This window comes from Coloeus monedula, assembly GCF_965178545.1.
Source record: "Coloeus monedula genome assembly, chromosome: 3".
NCBI lineage: Eukaryota > Metazoa > Chordata > Aves > Passeriformes > Corvidae > Coloeus > Coloeus monedula.
Window position 1 is genome coordinate 42,157,123 of NC_138783.1, and position 18,297 is coordinate 42,175,419.

General features: G+C 40.1%; 1 protein-coding gene across 4 annotated transcripts in view; it reads right to left on the reverse strand.

Annotated features, from left to right (window-relative positions):
* The window catches only part of PDGFD (platelet derived growth factor D), a 144,183-nt gene that overhangs the window by 22,282 nt on the left and 103,604 nt on the right, over positions 1 to 18,297 (reverse strand). For all 4 annotated transcript variants that reach the window (XM_082277510.1, XM_082277508.1, XM_082277509.1 and 1 more), the window contains 2 exons: positions 10,954 to 11,013; positions 5,483 to 5,684 (listed from right to left, as the gene is read on the reverse strand). In XM_082277510.1, coding sequence (XP_082133636.1) covers positions 5,483 to 5,684; positions 10,954 to 11,013 — 262 coding nt within the window. The remainder of the gene's footprint in view (positions 1 to 5,482; positions 5,685 to 10,953; positions 11,014 to 18,297) is intronic.

Below are 18,297 nucleotides of genomic sequence, written 5' to 3' on the forward strand. Positions count from 1 at the left end.
GGTTAACAGCAAACCTTGCGGAACATATATAGAATTAAATTTCAAACTTCATGTGGTTATTAGTGCGACACCGACACATCTCATGCCAATATCTGACTTCAATAGTGAGAAATGCAATAGAAATTTCAATAGAAATGCAATTTTGATTTCAATAGAAAGAAATGCACTTAATAGAATTGCATCAGTATTGTAGAGATGTGAGATCAGGTTCTGTAGACTGAATGGAGTTATCGTAACTATAGATTTAATCCACATACTCTTCAACTTTCAGGTACTTGTAAGAGATATGCAGGAAGGGATTGATCTTTCTATGTATTTATTAATGTGTACAAATACATAAAATCATAGAATCCTTAGGGCTGGAAAAGACCTCCAACATCAAAAATACAACCACAAAACCAGCACTACCAAATCACCTCTAAACCATATCCCCATATGTCACATCTGCACACCTTTTGAAAATTTCCTGGGACGGTGACCACCACTTTTTCTGGGCAGTCTATTCCAATGCCTAACCACTCTTTCTGTGAAATTCTTTTCCCTAATACACAATCTAAGCCTCCCCTGGTACAACGTGAGGCCGTTTCCTCTTGTCCTGTCACTTGTAGCCTGGGAAAAGAAACTGACTTCCACTGTGCTACACCCTCCTTTCAGGTGGTTGTAGACAGCAATAAAGTCCCCCCTGAGCCTCCTTTTCTCCAGGCTGAACACCCCCAGCTCCCTCAGCTGCTCCTCACAGGACTTGTGCTCCAGACCCTTCCCCAGCTCCGGTGCCCTTCTCTGGACACGCTCCAGCCCCTCAATGTCTTTCTGGCAGTGAGGGGCCCAGAACTGAACACAGGATTGGAGGTGTGGCCTCAGCAGTGCCGAGTACAGGGGGACGGTCACTGCCCTGCTCCTGCTGGCCACACCACTGCTGATCCAGGCCAGGTGCCATTGGCCTTCTTGGCCACCTGGGCACAGCTGGATCATGTTCAGCTGCTACAGACCAGCACCCACAGGTCTTTCCTAGCCACTCTTCCCCCAGCCTGTGGCACTGCCTGGGGTTGCTGTGACCCAAAGTTTAGGACCCTGCACTAGGCCTTGTTGAGCCTCATATAGTTTCCTTCAGTCCATCAATGCAGCTCTGATGTGAGGAAGTAAAGATGGAACCAGAATCTACTTTGAAAGAATAAAAGGTTCTGGACTCAAATTTTAATATAGGAAAACCTATTCAAATATTGAAAATTACTTTTTTTGTTTTCTTTTGTTCAGAAAGTGGTTTCAGAGACATTGAGCAGCCTTCATTCTTGGAGATATTAAAAATCTGACTTGACATGATCAACCTTCTATTGATGATCCTGCCTTGGGCAGGAGCATATAAGTTCTTGAGGTGTCCTCCCACTTCATCTATTCCCTGATTCTGTGAGTTTCAGCTACGATAAAATACTGTCTTCTTATTTGCCTGACCTTGATATTTGTAGATTATTAATTGGAAAATTAAGAAAACATACCGTTTAAATATCATTTATCACCTATCCCTGTTATCAGAACTAGTATTCAGCAATACTGCCTCTTTAGCTCAATTTTGAGCCAGAGTTTGGTAAGGGCAGAAGGTTGTATAGGAGCGAAATTATTAGTGATTAATTTATACCATTTATATGGCATGATCTGAAAATGCTGTGAAAGATAGGCAGAGATTACATAAAATTGTTCTTACCTGCCTCAGGGCTGTTCTAACTTAGGATAAAAAATAAAACCCAAGCTGGAAGCAGAAACAGATAGGTATCTGAAATAAATTATGATATAATCTATTGCTCTCTTTGCTGCAAGGTTATCCCAGTGCTTATAAACATTCGTCAGAGATCCACACTGTCTGTGTTTAAAAGCCACCAAGCATTTCTAATTTAAGGATTTGTTAAAGCTATTCCCTACTCCTCACATCATCCAAGAACAAGCCTTTAATCTTGTCAGAAGTTTATGACTAAATAAAAATTCTTAACTGAAATTTTAAAAAGATTTCATTGTGGTGAGGTACTTTAGCCTAGAGAGCTGTTAACAGTCAGGGAATTTGGCCTTTAGTTTGAAGACAAAAGGAAAACTGTTATCAAACTTTTCTTCTTTTTCCTGTATCCAACCACCACCACCAAAAATCCTACTAAAATAAATCAAGTAATAAAATTGTAACTGGAAAAATGTTTAGCTTCTTGCATAGCAAGAAGCTGAATTACATTTATAATAAACGGAGAAAATTTGATGCATCTGAATTTTCTGAGCACTACCAGATCAGACTGATACCTGTAGCCTGCCTAATTAGCATCAATAAAGCATCAAATGCTATTTTATATTTATGTGGTTATTTAAATAATATGGGATACTAGGCCAAATATGATCTGAGAATGAAATGAAATCTGGAGAGCAGAACCAGTACAGGATCCCGGTTTGTAATCGGCTTCTATTTTAAACAGACGTAGTGGTTTTGGTCCAAAATACTCATTACTTACTTACTTTCTGTGAGATAAGAATTAGGAGAAAACAAAGCAGGCATAAAACTTAAAAGAACATAAAGAAGTTTATTAACAGATCTAAAAGAAAGGGGGGAAAAAAAAATCATACCACACCTTCAGAACTCTTCTTCTCCCCCCACCTTCCTCCCTTCTCCCACTGACAATGTAAAAAGACAACCCTTGAGATGTTCAGTCCGTTCACCACTTCCATAATAACCTTGTTCAGTTCACTTAGGGACAGGAGTCTCTCTTGCTCATGCTATGGAGACATCTCCACAAGAAGTTCTCTCATGGCTTGGTATCACAGCAAGACAGCTGCCCGGGTTGGTTCTCTGCTTGCTTGTGAGAGTCCCTTCCTCTGACTTACAGCTTTCCCCACAACTGCTTTTGAGGGTCCAGTCTTGACCTACTGGGGTACCATTTTAAGGTTGAGCTGTTCAGAAACAAAGGTTCTCTTCACCCATCTCTGGGAGCATCTTCATCTCTAGGAATAGAGGCCCTCCCCCTTCCCTGGGAGAAAAAGGGTCCTCATCATCTTCATCTCTAAGACTATCTCTGGGAGCATCTCTAGGAACAGAGGTCCTTCTCCTTCCAATTTGGAGCAAGAGTCCTCATCACTTCCATCTCTCCCTGTCCAAACTTCTCATCAACTTACAGCTGCTTCAGCATTTGCTTATTCCAGCACAGGTACCTTTGCTCACAAGTACAGTTTGAACGCTCCACCCTCCATGCTTCCATGAAATTACAACGGGTACTCTAATATATCACAGTCCATCACCACCATAGCTTTACAGCAGAATTTCAGCTTTTAAGCATCTCCCCTTTCTCCTCTTTCAGGGTTTCAGCTCTTCCTTCTTTACTTAATGTCTGCAGGCTTCATCTGTTCTGGAAGAAACTTACAGCACTAAAAGGGTTAATCTCACCCGGCCCTGCAGCTGGAATTCACTTATCGCTGTTGGTCACACGATCTTTGCTGGGCAGCAGGGCAGCTTCAGCTGAATCTTCGGCCGCACTGGAGAGGGGGAAGAAAGCCGGGCCCTGCCGTCTGCACGTAACAGCTGGGGTGGGGGGGATCCGCAGGTGGAACAGGGCCACACGGCTCTAGGATGGCTGTGTCCCGGCCCGGCCCGGACCGAGCAGGGCCCAGCCCAGCCCAGTTACCTGTCCCAAGGCAGGAAGCAAGAGAGAGCTTCCCGGGGTTTGTCCATTCTTAAATGTGGACCACAGAGGCAGGCAAAATTCTAAGTGGCTTAAAAAACTGTCAGTATTCCAACTAGCCAGTTGATAGGTTCTGTCAGGTCATAGAGGAAGCTGTAAGCACCTTTTTGCAAGAAAATCACTTCCGCAGCTATGCTAACCCATGACAACAGAACAGGCCCTTTATTTCTTTTTTATACATATCTATTGGTGCCAAATCCAGCCTGGATGAATAAAGGACACAGAGATCATGTTCTACAGGCCCCCCCCCCAGAGATCAAACCACCCTTGAAAGTCACTGAGGTGAAGTTTTTCCCCAACAAGGGCTGTTGTGGTTGCCTGAAATTTTTGACGTGCCAAAAGGGAGCAAAGTAAAGGGGTTCACTTTTTGCTGGATGGGAGCTCAGGGCTTTATCGCAGGTTCCTTTGAAGTACTGAGCCCAGAAACAAAGAAAGCCAACCTGTCTTGGAAATCGTACACCAGTACTGTGTCTACTAATACACTGTATGTGCCTGAGGTTATTCTTGTGCTCAAAGGACAACACCCATGTGATAGCCCACATTCCTACCATTCACCTCTTACTCTCCAAGTCAAGGTGGACACATGAATGGCAGGTGGCCTCTGCCAGATCCTGGTTCACACCCAGCAATGACCTGGGTTAAACAGGCTGACAATTTAGCAACATGGTGACTGTATTTCAGGGCCTGGGAACACTTCCTGACAGTTTTCCTGAATACAGATACAGTCTATATATCCCTTTTAAGAGCACAGCCTCATAATTTAGTAATAAGTTACAAACATGGAACTACAATTCTCTCTCCCTCCTTAGCACATGCTTAATGTATGAGGGGATATAAATAAATAAATGGGGGAAATAAATGGTAAATTGCACAGAATTGGAACTGTGATTTGGGAAGTATAATTTTAAAGTTATAAAGAAGAATGCATGTGAATACACAACTTGAAAATAGATGACAACAAGAGAAATCAAATAAAATTCTTCACTTCAGCTCTTCTGTGAAAATTACAGCGATTGTCATCCTGGAGAATCCTAACGGACCTCCTACATCTATATTGAACATGAAGGGCAATTTCATCAGACCCTTCAGTGCATGGTTACCCTAGAGCACAACTCTGTTTCTTTATCATTATGGCTTTGTACTGCCAGCTGAACGCCCTTTTGTTTTACCATTTGGTGGATGATTTGAACTAACAGAAGGAAACAAGAAACATAACCCAGAAATGTGTGCTTTGCTCAATTACAGACGAAGATGTTAAACCATAATAATGTTCCCTGCCAACATAATGAAAAACAGTGAGATATTCACATCCTAAAAAAACCAGCTGTACATACAGGTGTCTGCACCAGATGCTTCCCTAAGCACAATGTGATAAAAGTGATTATTCCTCACTCAACAGAGAACAGTCCCTAAACAGGGTATTTAAAGAAGGATGATAACACAGGTAATTAGGAGCCCCACGCTTTACACACAAAGCAATGCTTAAGAGGGTAAAGCTGAGAACCATCTGTCTTTACATGTGGACCTGTGTTTATACTTGTGAATTTATCCTAAAAAAGGGCAGTTTTCAGTCTGATTTCTCAAGTGAGATTCTACCTAGAAATTGATCAAGGATTAAACAACACATCCATGGTTTTTATAGGTGGTACCTTGCCCTGTGACTCCAACAGGAACATGAGCACCAGAATGTAATAATACCTGACTGACGGACTTTTCTATGAGGACTGAAGGAATATCCTGGTCTTGCCCCAAAGTATGCATATAGTGTCTTTTCCTACCTTTGGACTTCCTGTCATGGTAGCTCCTGCCTCGATAATGGTGCCCACTGTCGGTGTAAAGATTCTCAAGATCTTCTTGCCAGGAGTCTGGGTTAAAGTGTTTGAGCAGATCCTCCACTGTGTCAAATGCAGCAATGGTCTGATCCAGTGCTTCTGCCGTGAGCGTAGGGTCAGTCACTGATGGAGAGGGATAGGATACCCCCTAAGAGTGACATACATCTCAGTGTACTTGGAATAAATTACAGCACCACTTTAAACAACTGAAAACAGTTATTGAGAAACTTGTCTCATTATTGAGTGAAATGGTTACTTCAGGCCATCTTTGCAAGTCTTTGGGCCAGGACTTTCTTTTACCTTTTTTTGTGGTTTGTTTTTTTTTTTTGTAAGGAGAAGAGATACCAAGAAATTCCCAAGCAAATCCCAGAGGAGATGCAGGGAGCAAAAGCATTGCCACTGGGGGACTGTCAGTATTTACATGCACTCCTCAAAAGGAATGATGGTTTGCACGTATACAAAGATGTAATGCAAATGTCTTCTGAAAGCCCTCTGATGGCCAGGGCCACAGAAATGGAGATGCCAGCTCTGTTGGTTATTTCACAAGAGGCAGATCAGAAACCACAGCACAGAAAGACAAATGCAAGAAGTTCACTGGACTGTCTTTCTCTGGTCAATTTGGACAACAAATTTGGCATGGTTAGAGACTTGAAAAAATGGCCCTTTATTCCCCAAAATTAAATGTATTACAAAACACTGATGAATTGACACTGAATTGGCCTCTTTTACCAAAAATACAACCTATTAAGCAAACAGAAAAAACATGATATTTGGATCTTGGGGGTGCTGGTGGGTGAGAGGCTGGATATGAGCTGGCAATGTGCTTGCAGCCAGGAAAGCCAGTGGTGTCCTGGGCTACATCCAAAGCAGAGTGGGCAGTAGGGCAAGGGAGGGGATTCTGCCCCTCTGCTCTGCTCTGGTGAGACCCCACGGGGATCAGAGCATCCAGCTCTGGGGTCCCCTGCACTGTGAGGACATGGACCTGTTGGAGAGAGTCCAGAGGAGGGACACCAAGATGATTAGAGGGCTGGAGAAAAGGCTAAGATAATTGGAATTGTTCAGTCTAGAGAAGAAAAGGCATCAGGGTGACCTGTGGTCTTCCAGTGTCTGAAGGGAGCCTACAAGAAAGATGGAGAGAAACTTTTTACAAGGGCATGTAGTGATAAAACAGGGTGGAATGGATTTAAAATGAAAGAAGGTAGGTCTGGATTAGATTTGAGGAAGAAATTCTTTACTGCGAGGGTGGTGAGACACCGGAACAGGTTGCTGAGAAAGGCTGTGGATGCCCCATCCCTGACAGTGTTCACGGTCAGGTTGGAAGGGGCTGTGAGCAGCCTGGTCTAATGAAAGGCATCCCTGCCCATTACAGGGGGTTTGAAACTAGGTGATCTCTAAGGAACCTTCTAACACAAGCCATTCTATAATTCTATGATCTCAGCAATGTAACAATGAATATTTGGATGACCAATATAGTAATATCCTCACAATTATATCATAATACCAAATGGAGGACAAAATACCATTGTCTGACTGTTCCCACCGAACTTCTGGCACAATTTGACTTTGAAAGAATGACTGCAGCAATTTCAGCTTTATTGGAGAGGACTTGAAACATTTTTAAGATTCTTTATTTAGAATCACAATATTCACTATCTTGATATCACTTTTTCCCTTGTCCAAGCACAAGGCCGAATAGTATGCAAATACTATGTAAAATATGTATAAGAAAAGCTATTAATGAAGATCTCTTACTTTCTGAAGGACCACAATCAAAATACATGATTTTGGCCAACAACAGGCATAGTATAGCACAAGAATTGTTTGGTCTTGTAAGTTAAAACACTGGGGAGAAACCCCTAGAAACCTAAATTGTTTCATTAAAACCCAGCTCTGAAGTAATGCAGCAGAAATATGCCAATTAAAATTTATGGCTTCCCAAAATATTTGTTTTGCCTCATCTCCCAAGTAAATGCATATGTTAAACTATTAATCTTTGTGATTAACTTCACTCAGTTGGGTCGTAATGGGAGGGTCAACTCATGTGAGTAAATTCACTCGCTCGTTTGCAGGATTGTGCCCTTCAATTCCTACTATAATAGTTTTACAGCATATATATCTTTTAAAATTAAACACTTGTCTCTAATGGTAAGCTATATCACATAAGTAACAATCCTTGACATTTTCCTGCATATGTTTGCTGAAAATATGGACAGTCCAAATTATTAAAATTCAGAAAGAGAAGAAACAGCAAACACAAACAATAGTGCAGTCAAGAAAGCATAGGTGTGCTTTACTGCTTACCACCAACAGCCCTAAGACGTTTCAGAGGGCCTGCTTGTGACTGCAGTGCCTCTCTAGTGCAGTGCTAAGACACAGTGCAGAGCCCTGTAAAAATTCATGACCCCTTAAAAAGGAAGGCATACCTGAAAGCCTCTCTCCTGACTTCAAAGTGGCTTGGAATAGAGACTGTCAGAGAGATGGAAGTCCCAAGAGTGGAAGAGCTCACACCAGCAAAGTGAACACAGCATTGCTATCTAAAGCAATGGTGCAGCCAGCGTCATGCAGTGTGCTAACACAGGCACAGAGGTTACAAAAGGAAAAGGCACCCAAATGCTACTTTATTACTGAGGAGAGCTTGGTGGAGCTGATGGCAATCAGCAGGGAAAGATCAGACCCTGACTGCCTTTCAAAAGCGACGGAGAGAGTGCAAGGATGCTGAAAAAACAGGAGCATAAAAATCAGGCCACAGGTGTGTGGCTTACTCAATGCAGGAGTTTTTAATTCCATATGTTCAACTGTACATTTCATTACAGAAGTGGAGGTCAGGCTGTGAATATGCAGGGCATTTCACACTCATACAGGCAGCTGGGATTCCCCATTTTCTTTTCATATTAAAGCTCCTACTCAAGAGATTTGTGCAGCCTCATTCAAACACTGAAGAAAGCTTAACTCTTTCTCAGTGACAGCCAAATCAAGAGGAATTATTTCAACAGCTCAGATAGCCTCCTGGCAGCAACATCATGTGACAGGCCCAAAAGCAACTTTAAAGCCGCCAACCCAACTGCCTCTCTTTTGTCCTGCCAAGAATGAGGCGCTGGCTTTAGGAGAGTTTGTGCTCGTCGTAATCTGACTTCTGAGATCACATCCAAAGAGGGAGCAAGAGGAAGAGTGAAATGTAAGAAGTAATGAAGAGCAAAGATTTTCCATATTATGTACCTCCTCTGCATTTCTTGAAAGCACTGAATAAATTTTTCAATTACTGGAACACAAAGGTATCTTTTTTTGGTATGTGCTCTTGCCCTTAATTTCTGTTTGCTCATTATTTTCACTTTCCTATCTCTATTGTGAGCCTGACAGGCAATTCAATGTGCACCACAGTTTTTTTGTTGTTCATAAAATTACTTTACATATAATGGAAACTAACCTTATAAGGAGTGGATTTTGTTTCTTTTTTTTTTTCTGGGTTTGCCACGATGGGTTAAGGAAAGAAGCATTTGTTTTAACTTTCTGAGAAAAAACCCAAACAAAAAACCAAAACAAAATATAACTCCGTAATATGACCTTAGACATGGAAGAAAGAATTTTCTCACTCTAAAATTCTGAGAGTTGTAATGTGTCTAGGTCCTAAAATGAGTCTTTGGGTTACTTGTGGGCTTGAGAGAAGAAACTTAGACCTGCCATGAACATCAGCAGAATTGTATGTCATCTTGTCCAACACTGACAGGTCTGAGTTTGTCCTTCTGCCTCTCAAAACCTTAACAGAATCCCTGAATCTTTCTCTCCTGAAGAACTTGGATGTCCTCAGACATTCTCCTTGGTGCCTTTGTAAAAAATTGCTCAATCTCCCAACCTTATTTTCTCTGAGGATAAAAAGGACTTATGGGTGCAATGTGCAATGTGCTGGAGAAAGTATATTTTATTAGATAGGGAATGGCATGGGAAAACCAATGAAACAGAGGTTCTGCTTCTGGTTTAGCTGTAGGTTCCCATGTGACCTTGGGCATCAGCTTGATACCTGTAATATTTGTATTGAACTTTCTTAGCTGTAATGAACACATCAAAAACAATTTTTTCAGAAAAAAAAAGGATGCAAAAATGAACTTAATTTTTCAATATGAAAAGGAGACTGGGTTATTGTTTGGTATATTGTGCATTTTATGATATTAAGGATGTTAACTAACATGGCGTTTACCATATGCTTAGTCTGATTTACATAGTTACCTGATGAGGGAGCCCTAGGCTTACTTTTTCAAACATCAGCCTACCATATTTTTAAACAAAATATTCTGTCACATTGATTTTTTTTTCCCAAGCCCATATTAGAATGACAAATGAATTCATATCTTTTAGTAAAACTGCTCTAGCATCTCCTGCTTGGCACATCCAGTAGATCTCAGCCCTGCTAACATCACTCCTCAAGACTTTCAGCACAGTTGGTTCCAGGCAATCAGTGAATTGTATCATGAAAGGCAAGTGCCATTTGCAAATTCAAGAGTAAACACAAGTGTGATTGGCTTAGTACCTTCTAATTTTGGCAGCACAGAATTTTCTCTCTACTTGCTGCCTTGATTGAACCCTGATCAGTAGAATTTACCCATATTTTATTTATCGTTCCTTCACCAGATACTCCTGGTAGCTACTGTAGCAAAGGTGCTATCACTAAGCTCTCTTCCATGAATGCTCCAGACACTGGTATAAAGTCTGCTTTAAGCACTTATCCCCATCTCATGTGTTTTAAGAGGAGTTAACAAGAGCTGTGACGCGGTGCAGATCAGGCAGCAAAGCACACAGAAGAGGACTGCCCATATTATGAATTCTCATGCTATTATGCCATTCCCCAGCACTGGGAAATGAAAAGAGAAGACACATTTTTTGCCAATGACACGAATCAAATGTAATGAAGAAAAAAATAAAATTTCACACTGGATTACTCTTTTTTTTTTTTTCCTTAATTTTTCTTCCAAGTTGCAATTCACTGCTGAATACAGAGTAACTATATCTGACTTCATATATTATATTTTATTGGAAACACTTAAAAAGAATTTCTCAGTATTGACAATGAAAGGCTAGACACATTTTCCTGCCAGCCTGTTTTATGTATAGTCTTCCATGTAGGTAAAGACACTCTATGATTAAAATTTTTAAGTTTGTATCTTGTATTTTCATACTGGCAGGATTAGTTTGAAAGCAAGAAATGTTTCCCAATGGCTGTCTTGTGTGTTTACAACAGCTAATGGCATATCCTGAATCTTTTATCCCTAAAAACATAGTTTCACTCCAGTATGAGTTGGATAAACACTTTATTCACCCTCTTTCAAACGTGAAAGAGGTTTCTCTGTGCAAGTGCCATTTTATTGAGTTGGATTCAAGCCACCCTACCAATCCATCCATGGGCAAAACAGTGAGAAATTACTTACTGAGACAGAGCTTGTGACTGACTCCCAGTTGGTTTCTGAGGCTGCATGCTGGAAATCATCCTAAGGGGGAAATCACACAGGAAAAATCACCATTATGGCAATATCCTAAATTAACTACAGACTCTACAAAATGTTTCAGCATTCAACATCTGTTACTTTTTCTAACCCTTTTTAAGGCAGAAGTCCCTTGCCATGAGTCACTCCTAAATAAAGCTACTCCCATTCAGGTTCCTCCCTTTTCAATGTTTATAAACTCCTTGTGAGCTTGCTTGAACAAGAATGGGTGAATATTATTATTGTTGTTAATATTATTGTTATTATTAACAACAGCAACAACAACAATAATAATACCAATCTGATATATGCTGCTTTGCATAGCAGGACCTAATCTGGTCAAGGATACTACATTCATCTGCCAATATAAATATTAAACACCATCTCTGTATTTCAACAGTCAGATTATTAATGCAGTTGCCAAACTGATCTGTTGGAAAGAATGTGAACATGCTAATTCCTTGGCACTACTTAGTCAAGGTGAAAAGCAGGGTAATCTAATCCATTTGAAAAGTAGTCCTAACATGACTGTACTGCTTTTGGTGCTTGTGCTGAACAGTACATGATCATCACTGCACTGTGTCCTTCACATCAAAAAGCACAGCCACTGTACATTCCCATTAACAGTGTCATTGCACAGAATCTCTGGGCATTTATTATTAATTTGAGCACCGGGATGGGATTCATATCATCTATCTTTGGACATCTACAAAGCCAACATTTAAGCTAGTTTGTCTTGTTTCCATTTACAGTCAACTAAACCTGGCATTTCCAGGGTGCAAATCATCTGATCTGTTTTAGAAGCTTAACTTGAGATGACAGTGCACCCTAAAAATGCATTTTTTGGTCTCCATTATCTCTATAAAGGGAACTTGGGAGGATGAGCTTAGATACAGATGTCAAAACTGTAGCTGACATGTGGTCACCTAAATCCCAATCCACTTGTCTGACCAGTGATGAACAACCACTACTTAAATAAAGAAGAACCCATTTCTTTAATCTTTTGGCAGCTTCACTCATTTTCAACTGGAAGAACTAAACTGTGAAAAATGGAAAAAAAAAGGCAGCATTACAGAATGGTTATTAAACACACACATGCAGTGAATAGCTAATGATCAGAATGAATATGCAGGTAAGGAAAGTGGACTGAAGTGACAGCATACCGAGATTTTCATTTCTAATAATATAATTTATAATGAAAAGGTTTAAGGAAGATGGATCAATGCCTTGGCTCACAATTTCATAGTGACTCAGTACCTGATAAGCTTTTTTTAAGCTGGCAAGGGAAAGAGAAAATGGAAGGGAAACTGCACAGCTGATGCTTCCTAGACTTGATCCTGGATTGGACCATACATATATGCATATATTAAATTATTTCTTAGGAATGGAAAACAGAAAATTGATCTCATAATCTGCTAATTCACCAATAAAATTTTTCTTTAGTCAAGAAGGAACAGAGCTGCTTTCAGATCCAGAATCAATATACTTGGCTTTTTAATGTTTTTCATTTGCTATAGAAAAATATTTAAATGCCTCAAAAGTCACAAGATTGTTTATTCAATACTGTTTCTTCTTCTTCAGTATTTAATATTAGCAGAAATTAAGAAACCCCATCACTAAGAGACCACTGAAGCTGCATGGCAATTAAAACATTAATAATTATGTGATCATTTTCTGCTAAGAATACAGAAGCAAAACATTGGTGAAATTTTGAATGCAGATTTTTTTTTCTTAAAAACAGTAAAGAAATCTGCAAATGCTATAATCAGGTCATATATAATTCTGAATATGCCTACCTTGGCCACACTGTCTACACATCTGGTTGCCCAGTTCTTGACAAGCCACAATTTAAATTAAATAAAAATGTATTTGAAAAGCTCATGAATCCTCTGGTAAAGGCTGCCAGTTGCAAAACTTGGAAATAATTTCCTCTCTGTCATTAGCTTCTATTTAGCACTTCCAGGAAAAAAAGTAGCACTGAGTTCTAAAGCATTATTTTAAAACAGAAACAATTTCCTTCACTGGATGTTTTGAGAAGACTGTAGTCTTGTGTTCAAAGGGATGGTCCACTTGTTTTATCTAAACATGGATATCAAAACTGTTTCTTTAGCCTGTGATTCTTTGAGTTGGTTCATGCCAGGAAACCCCTCCAAAATCCTGATATAAACACGTGTACCACCTGCTTCTTGGATCCCAAACCTGATGACTGCACATTTCGACTCTGATTATATTCAATCTGCATAAACTATTCACAACTCTATGGCTTTGTTCCACTACCACTCAAGGCAGCTGCAGTCATTCTTGGCTCCTTGGTGCTTTCAACCTCTACAGTTTGGAAATTATTATTATCTACGGCTTCTGCTTGCAGCTATTTCAAATAATAGTATCAAAGTGGTTCTCATCATTACAAAACCCTCTCCTACTTTCTCACCATTGCCCCTAGCAGAGGCTGAAGGACAAATCTATTTTCAGTGCTATCTATTCAGTTCATACTACCTCGTTCATGTGAATTTGTCTATGATTGCTTTGGCTGTTCTTTGGCTGTTGTTTCTTCATTACTTAAAAACATATTAGAACTTTTAGTTAAAACATTTAAAAAAACACCAAAATTTTCACATCTTTTATAACTGAATCCTGAACAACAAGGTGGAAATAATTTGGCTACATCACCTTGACAACAGTGTTTCAATTTTTGTATTTGTGTCATGGTAACATAAAAACTTTACCAGAGACTTCAGGAAAGCATTGAATAAACTGTTCTACAAGCAGCAAAAATACAGGCAAAACAACAGGACTACCAATCACCTTCTGATAGCAGCTACATTTAGTGAAGAAAAATGACTTCCAAGCATCAACTTCCAAAACTACACCTCAGCAAGACAAATCCTGAATCAGTCCTCCGAGTTAAATATGTATGGACACTGATATATTGTTCTTGGCTCTGTTTCAGACAAAGAAAAGCTACTCTCTCCTTTGCAGACTGACTTTATAGCCTGTCTCCCACCACTGATCACCAATAAGTGACAAGGAGTTGCAGGGAATAATCCGTGTTTCACCCAGGACTTTCACAAGTGGAGACCATGATGCAAAATCACAGCTATTAATGATCCATGGGATTGCATAGCCAGATAGCACTGGTTTCTGAGGAAGATGATTTGCAGCCTGGGGGTCCATGACCTGCAGCAGCACAGGCTCTGCTGTGTTGAAGCCATGGGGCTTGGCAGGGTCAGTAGGAACAGAGAGGCATCAGGAAAACCTCTGGGATGTGGCTGGGAAGCTCACCAGTTTGAGAAGAAGCATGTTGTCATGACTCACTTTGTTGTACCACCCACGTGGCAAAACATGCGAGTCCTCCCAGCTATGCTGAGTTACTGCCTGGTCCTCAAATTAAAAGCAAGAAGCACTGGGATTCTTTACTTCTTCACATAGGTTATCACTGTAGGTTAGTTTTTTGCCATCTTGGCGCATGACTACTGTGAGGAAGGATGCCTGGGATAGGCAATAACCACCACAGGACTGGCACAGGACACTGACAGCTCTCTCCAGTGCAAAGAAGCCCCATATCTCTGTAAGCTTCTCTCTCTCCACTCTTTTTCTTAATCTGTAGGTTTATAGGGTGATTGGATTAGATTTGGTAAAAAATTGTTTATCTGACAAAACAACTACAAAATATTGCTAATGAAAGCTGAGGTGATGCTCTCCACTTCAGTGTGTGGGAAAGGTTCTCAAAAGAGTTGCGATTAAGAAGAGTCCAGGCAGCACCCCCGACTGATGCTTAGGGCCTGCTGGTTCAATAAGGTCCTGTCCTAAAGGAGCCACCTTCTCTACTGTGCCCTTCTATTCAGAGGAGAAGTGAGGGAGAAAGGGTCAAAATGCAGGCATGATCTTGGGGAAAGTAAGCATTGAGAAAGGGAAAGAATGAAAAAAACTAAGAAAAAATTAAGGCAGAGAAGTTGAAGTGTTGGGCTCTGCCTGTTGTCACCCCATTTGTGGTATTTAGACTATAAATGATCCGAAAGAGAAATGTTTTCCAGAAATTTACAGAAGAATGGGACTAAGAGATCCACTGAAGCACACAGTAGATCCTGCAGAAACAAATCATGGGTGAAATGGGGCATGTTCAAAGAGGTCCAGTACAAAAACAAAAAGAAGTTGTAAGCTCTCCCTGGAATGTAAGAATTAGGGACAAAGGACAATGGAAGAAGGTCTCTAAGGAAAAAATTAGGGTAGATCTCAAAGAAAAAAGAGACAAAATTATCCTAACATTTAGATTAATAAACAGAAACTCAATTGTACCCATTGTTGAACAACGGTCAACATGTATCTATTGCATTCAGTTATGTGCAGACAGGTAGCTGATAAGCAGATAAACTTGTATTTGTATATAGTAATAACAAATTATAATAACCTGTAAATCTTTCCTTCTTTTTTTTCTGCCACAAGCAATAGTATCTATATTTTCGCTAACAATTGAATTTATAGGCATTACATTTCCTATACAAAGTGACACAGATTTCAAGCAAATAAACTCCAAACTCAGAACATGCCGTATAACAGAAATGGTGCTATGTAAGTTAGAGGCAAAAGAAAAATCACAGTTCCATTCAAAAAAACACTGTGATACATACTCAAGGTTGTACACTTTAATTGATTAATTTCTCATGTAGCATTTTAGTACACTCCAATTTCTATAAATATAAGCATATAGATTTACCCTTTGAAATATCTTTTTCATGTACCATACTTTCATTTTGTCACATTGCCAGGTTTTAATTTGGTATCAGAATAGTATTTATTAACGCTTCTACTAAGGATGCTGAAAGATACCTACAGCTGACTACTCACTAGGAAGCAGAGGCTGCATTTTTCTTACAGTAATGGTCAAACCACTGCTCTGTTCAGCTCTGGTGACCAGACGTTAAAATAAAGATTACTGAATTTGGAAAGTGTGCAACAATGATGGTTCGTAATCTGGGAATGATGCCTTGTAATGAAACATTAAGTGGAGGCCAGTGTCCTTCAAGAAGGTTAGACGTGACTTGACCTTGTCTCTCCAGATAATAATCTATACTCTGCTAAAAGAGCCTATTACCAATGTCTTTCATTTGGCAGTGCAAGCATTAACGAATTCAGGTAGCTGAGATGTGGAGGCAGCAATATCCAAACTGGAAGTACGAGCAAATTTTACCACTAATGCCAGCTATTACTGAAACAGCTAAGAAATTAACAAATAACTGTAATCATACTGAATTGTCTTTTCTATTTTTTGATGCAGTCCCATAAAGGCAGGCCATCCATGACAACAGTATTTTAAAGTCAGTAAAAAAGGTCAGCCGGCCACCAAACTGTCTGATCTCAAATGTAGTAGTGTGATTCCTACACCCCAAGAAAGACATAAATTGAGTTTCTGAAGCCCAGTTGCCACTACATATCAGTAGCCACAACCTTATCAGTGAAGTTAATACTAGTGCAAGGCGATATATAAAATCCCTCCTGATTTTTTCTGACACATTTACTAGCTATAAATGAACAGGAAAGATAAGATACTTAAAATTTTAAAAGTTTAAGGCTGTAATAATGACTTAGGTTAACTGCAGTTTGTTGCACTTATTTATGAAAAGCTGAAGTAAAAATGAAGCAGAAGAATATATTTAATAACAGTTATGTTTCATCAATACTCCTCTTCATCCTTCACCTAGCTCTGGAAATAGGCATTGCTGGGTGCATACTGGAAGAATGTCCAAGACACTGACTTAAATGATCTGTCTAAAAGGTCACATAGTACTTGTTCAAATGAGACAATAGTTATGCCTTTGAAAAATCAGATGTCATCTGGCACTATTATGCCCATGAACATCCTGTTTGCTACACATACCCACAAGAAAGTGTGCAGGACTTCATTACCATGCTGTGCAAATTGTGCATTACCTTTATTTTTTCCATTTATCACAGAGTCCTCATATCTCCATGTACAAGGGATTTGCTAATAGCTAATCTGCTGCATACTGCAGTTAAGCAATTGTAAACAAAATACAAATCAACTAACATTCACTGTAAATATTCTGCAATTCCTCCTTTGCCATTTTTATCTGAATAGCGAATTTTGATTCTGCAATTAAACACCAGGACACAAAACTTGAAAGGCTCTCCCAGGCTGTCTCTTCCAAATAGCTCAGACTGGTTGGCTGTTTCTAAGCTAAATTTATCTTTATTCCACTTATGTAAGTACCAGCTTTATCCTTTTCTTCCCCTCCCAAGTTTGCTTCCTGCAGTAATTCTGAAGAGATGTTATATCTCCTCTCACCATCCGTTTTATTACACTAAGCAAGCCAAGCTGTCTTGGCCCTTAGTAAGAAATGTCCTTTCTCCTCCATTGTCCCTGAACTCAGTCCAAGAAAAATGCGGTTGCTCTGTACCATGGAGACCAGAACTGTACTAAGTATTCCAGAAAAGATGCAACTACAGCCTCATTGGTCATATGCCTAGTACACTGAGAAATTTTCTTTTCCTCTCTTCACTAACCAGTGAGATGCCATTTAACAGCAAATACTTTTGCTATTAATCTCTACATGAGTGACCTCTTTGCTCATTTTTGGGCCATTCCATTTCACTGAAAATCAGTTCTGTGCTGCTCAAGGTCATCCAGCTTGCCTCTCTGATACTCTGATTTTCCCATTCACGAGCAATGCACTTCAGCACTGTGTGTGCTGTAAATGCCATTAAAATGCTACTCTGCAGGTTGTACTTTGGTCCCTAAAACATCCCAGAAATAAAACTGACCATAAGACCAATCTTTTAGAAACTCCCATTAGCGAGCTGTCCCTGGCTGGATACTCCCTTCTGTGTTACAAGACACTGCCTTCCCTTTGACTGCCTCATGCCATCCTCTCCAGCACAAGGGACTGTTTCCTGCATGACACTGGGTGAGATGTTCCTCTGAAGTGCAACTATACTTGCTGGACAGCATTTCCTTCCATTCCAGGCTATCCTTCAGTCTGGAAAGAGTTTCTTTGATAAAGAGATGTGGAGTTTTTTTCTGGTTTCCTGCATCCTTAACCACTTTTTTTACTGACAAGTGCCCTGTAAGCGTTCTAGGTCAGACTTACAAGTGTGAAGGTGCCCTGGCCACTCTCCTGTCATTGATGCTTTAGGCTGCCACTGCATTCACCGTCTCCACGTGAGCCCTGGCTCACCTTACTGCAATCCAGGGATGCAATCCAGGTGCGTTAAGCTTTCACTGCATCTGCTCCCTATTCCCTTTCTACTCCTGTTGCGTATAAAGGAGACCTG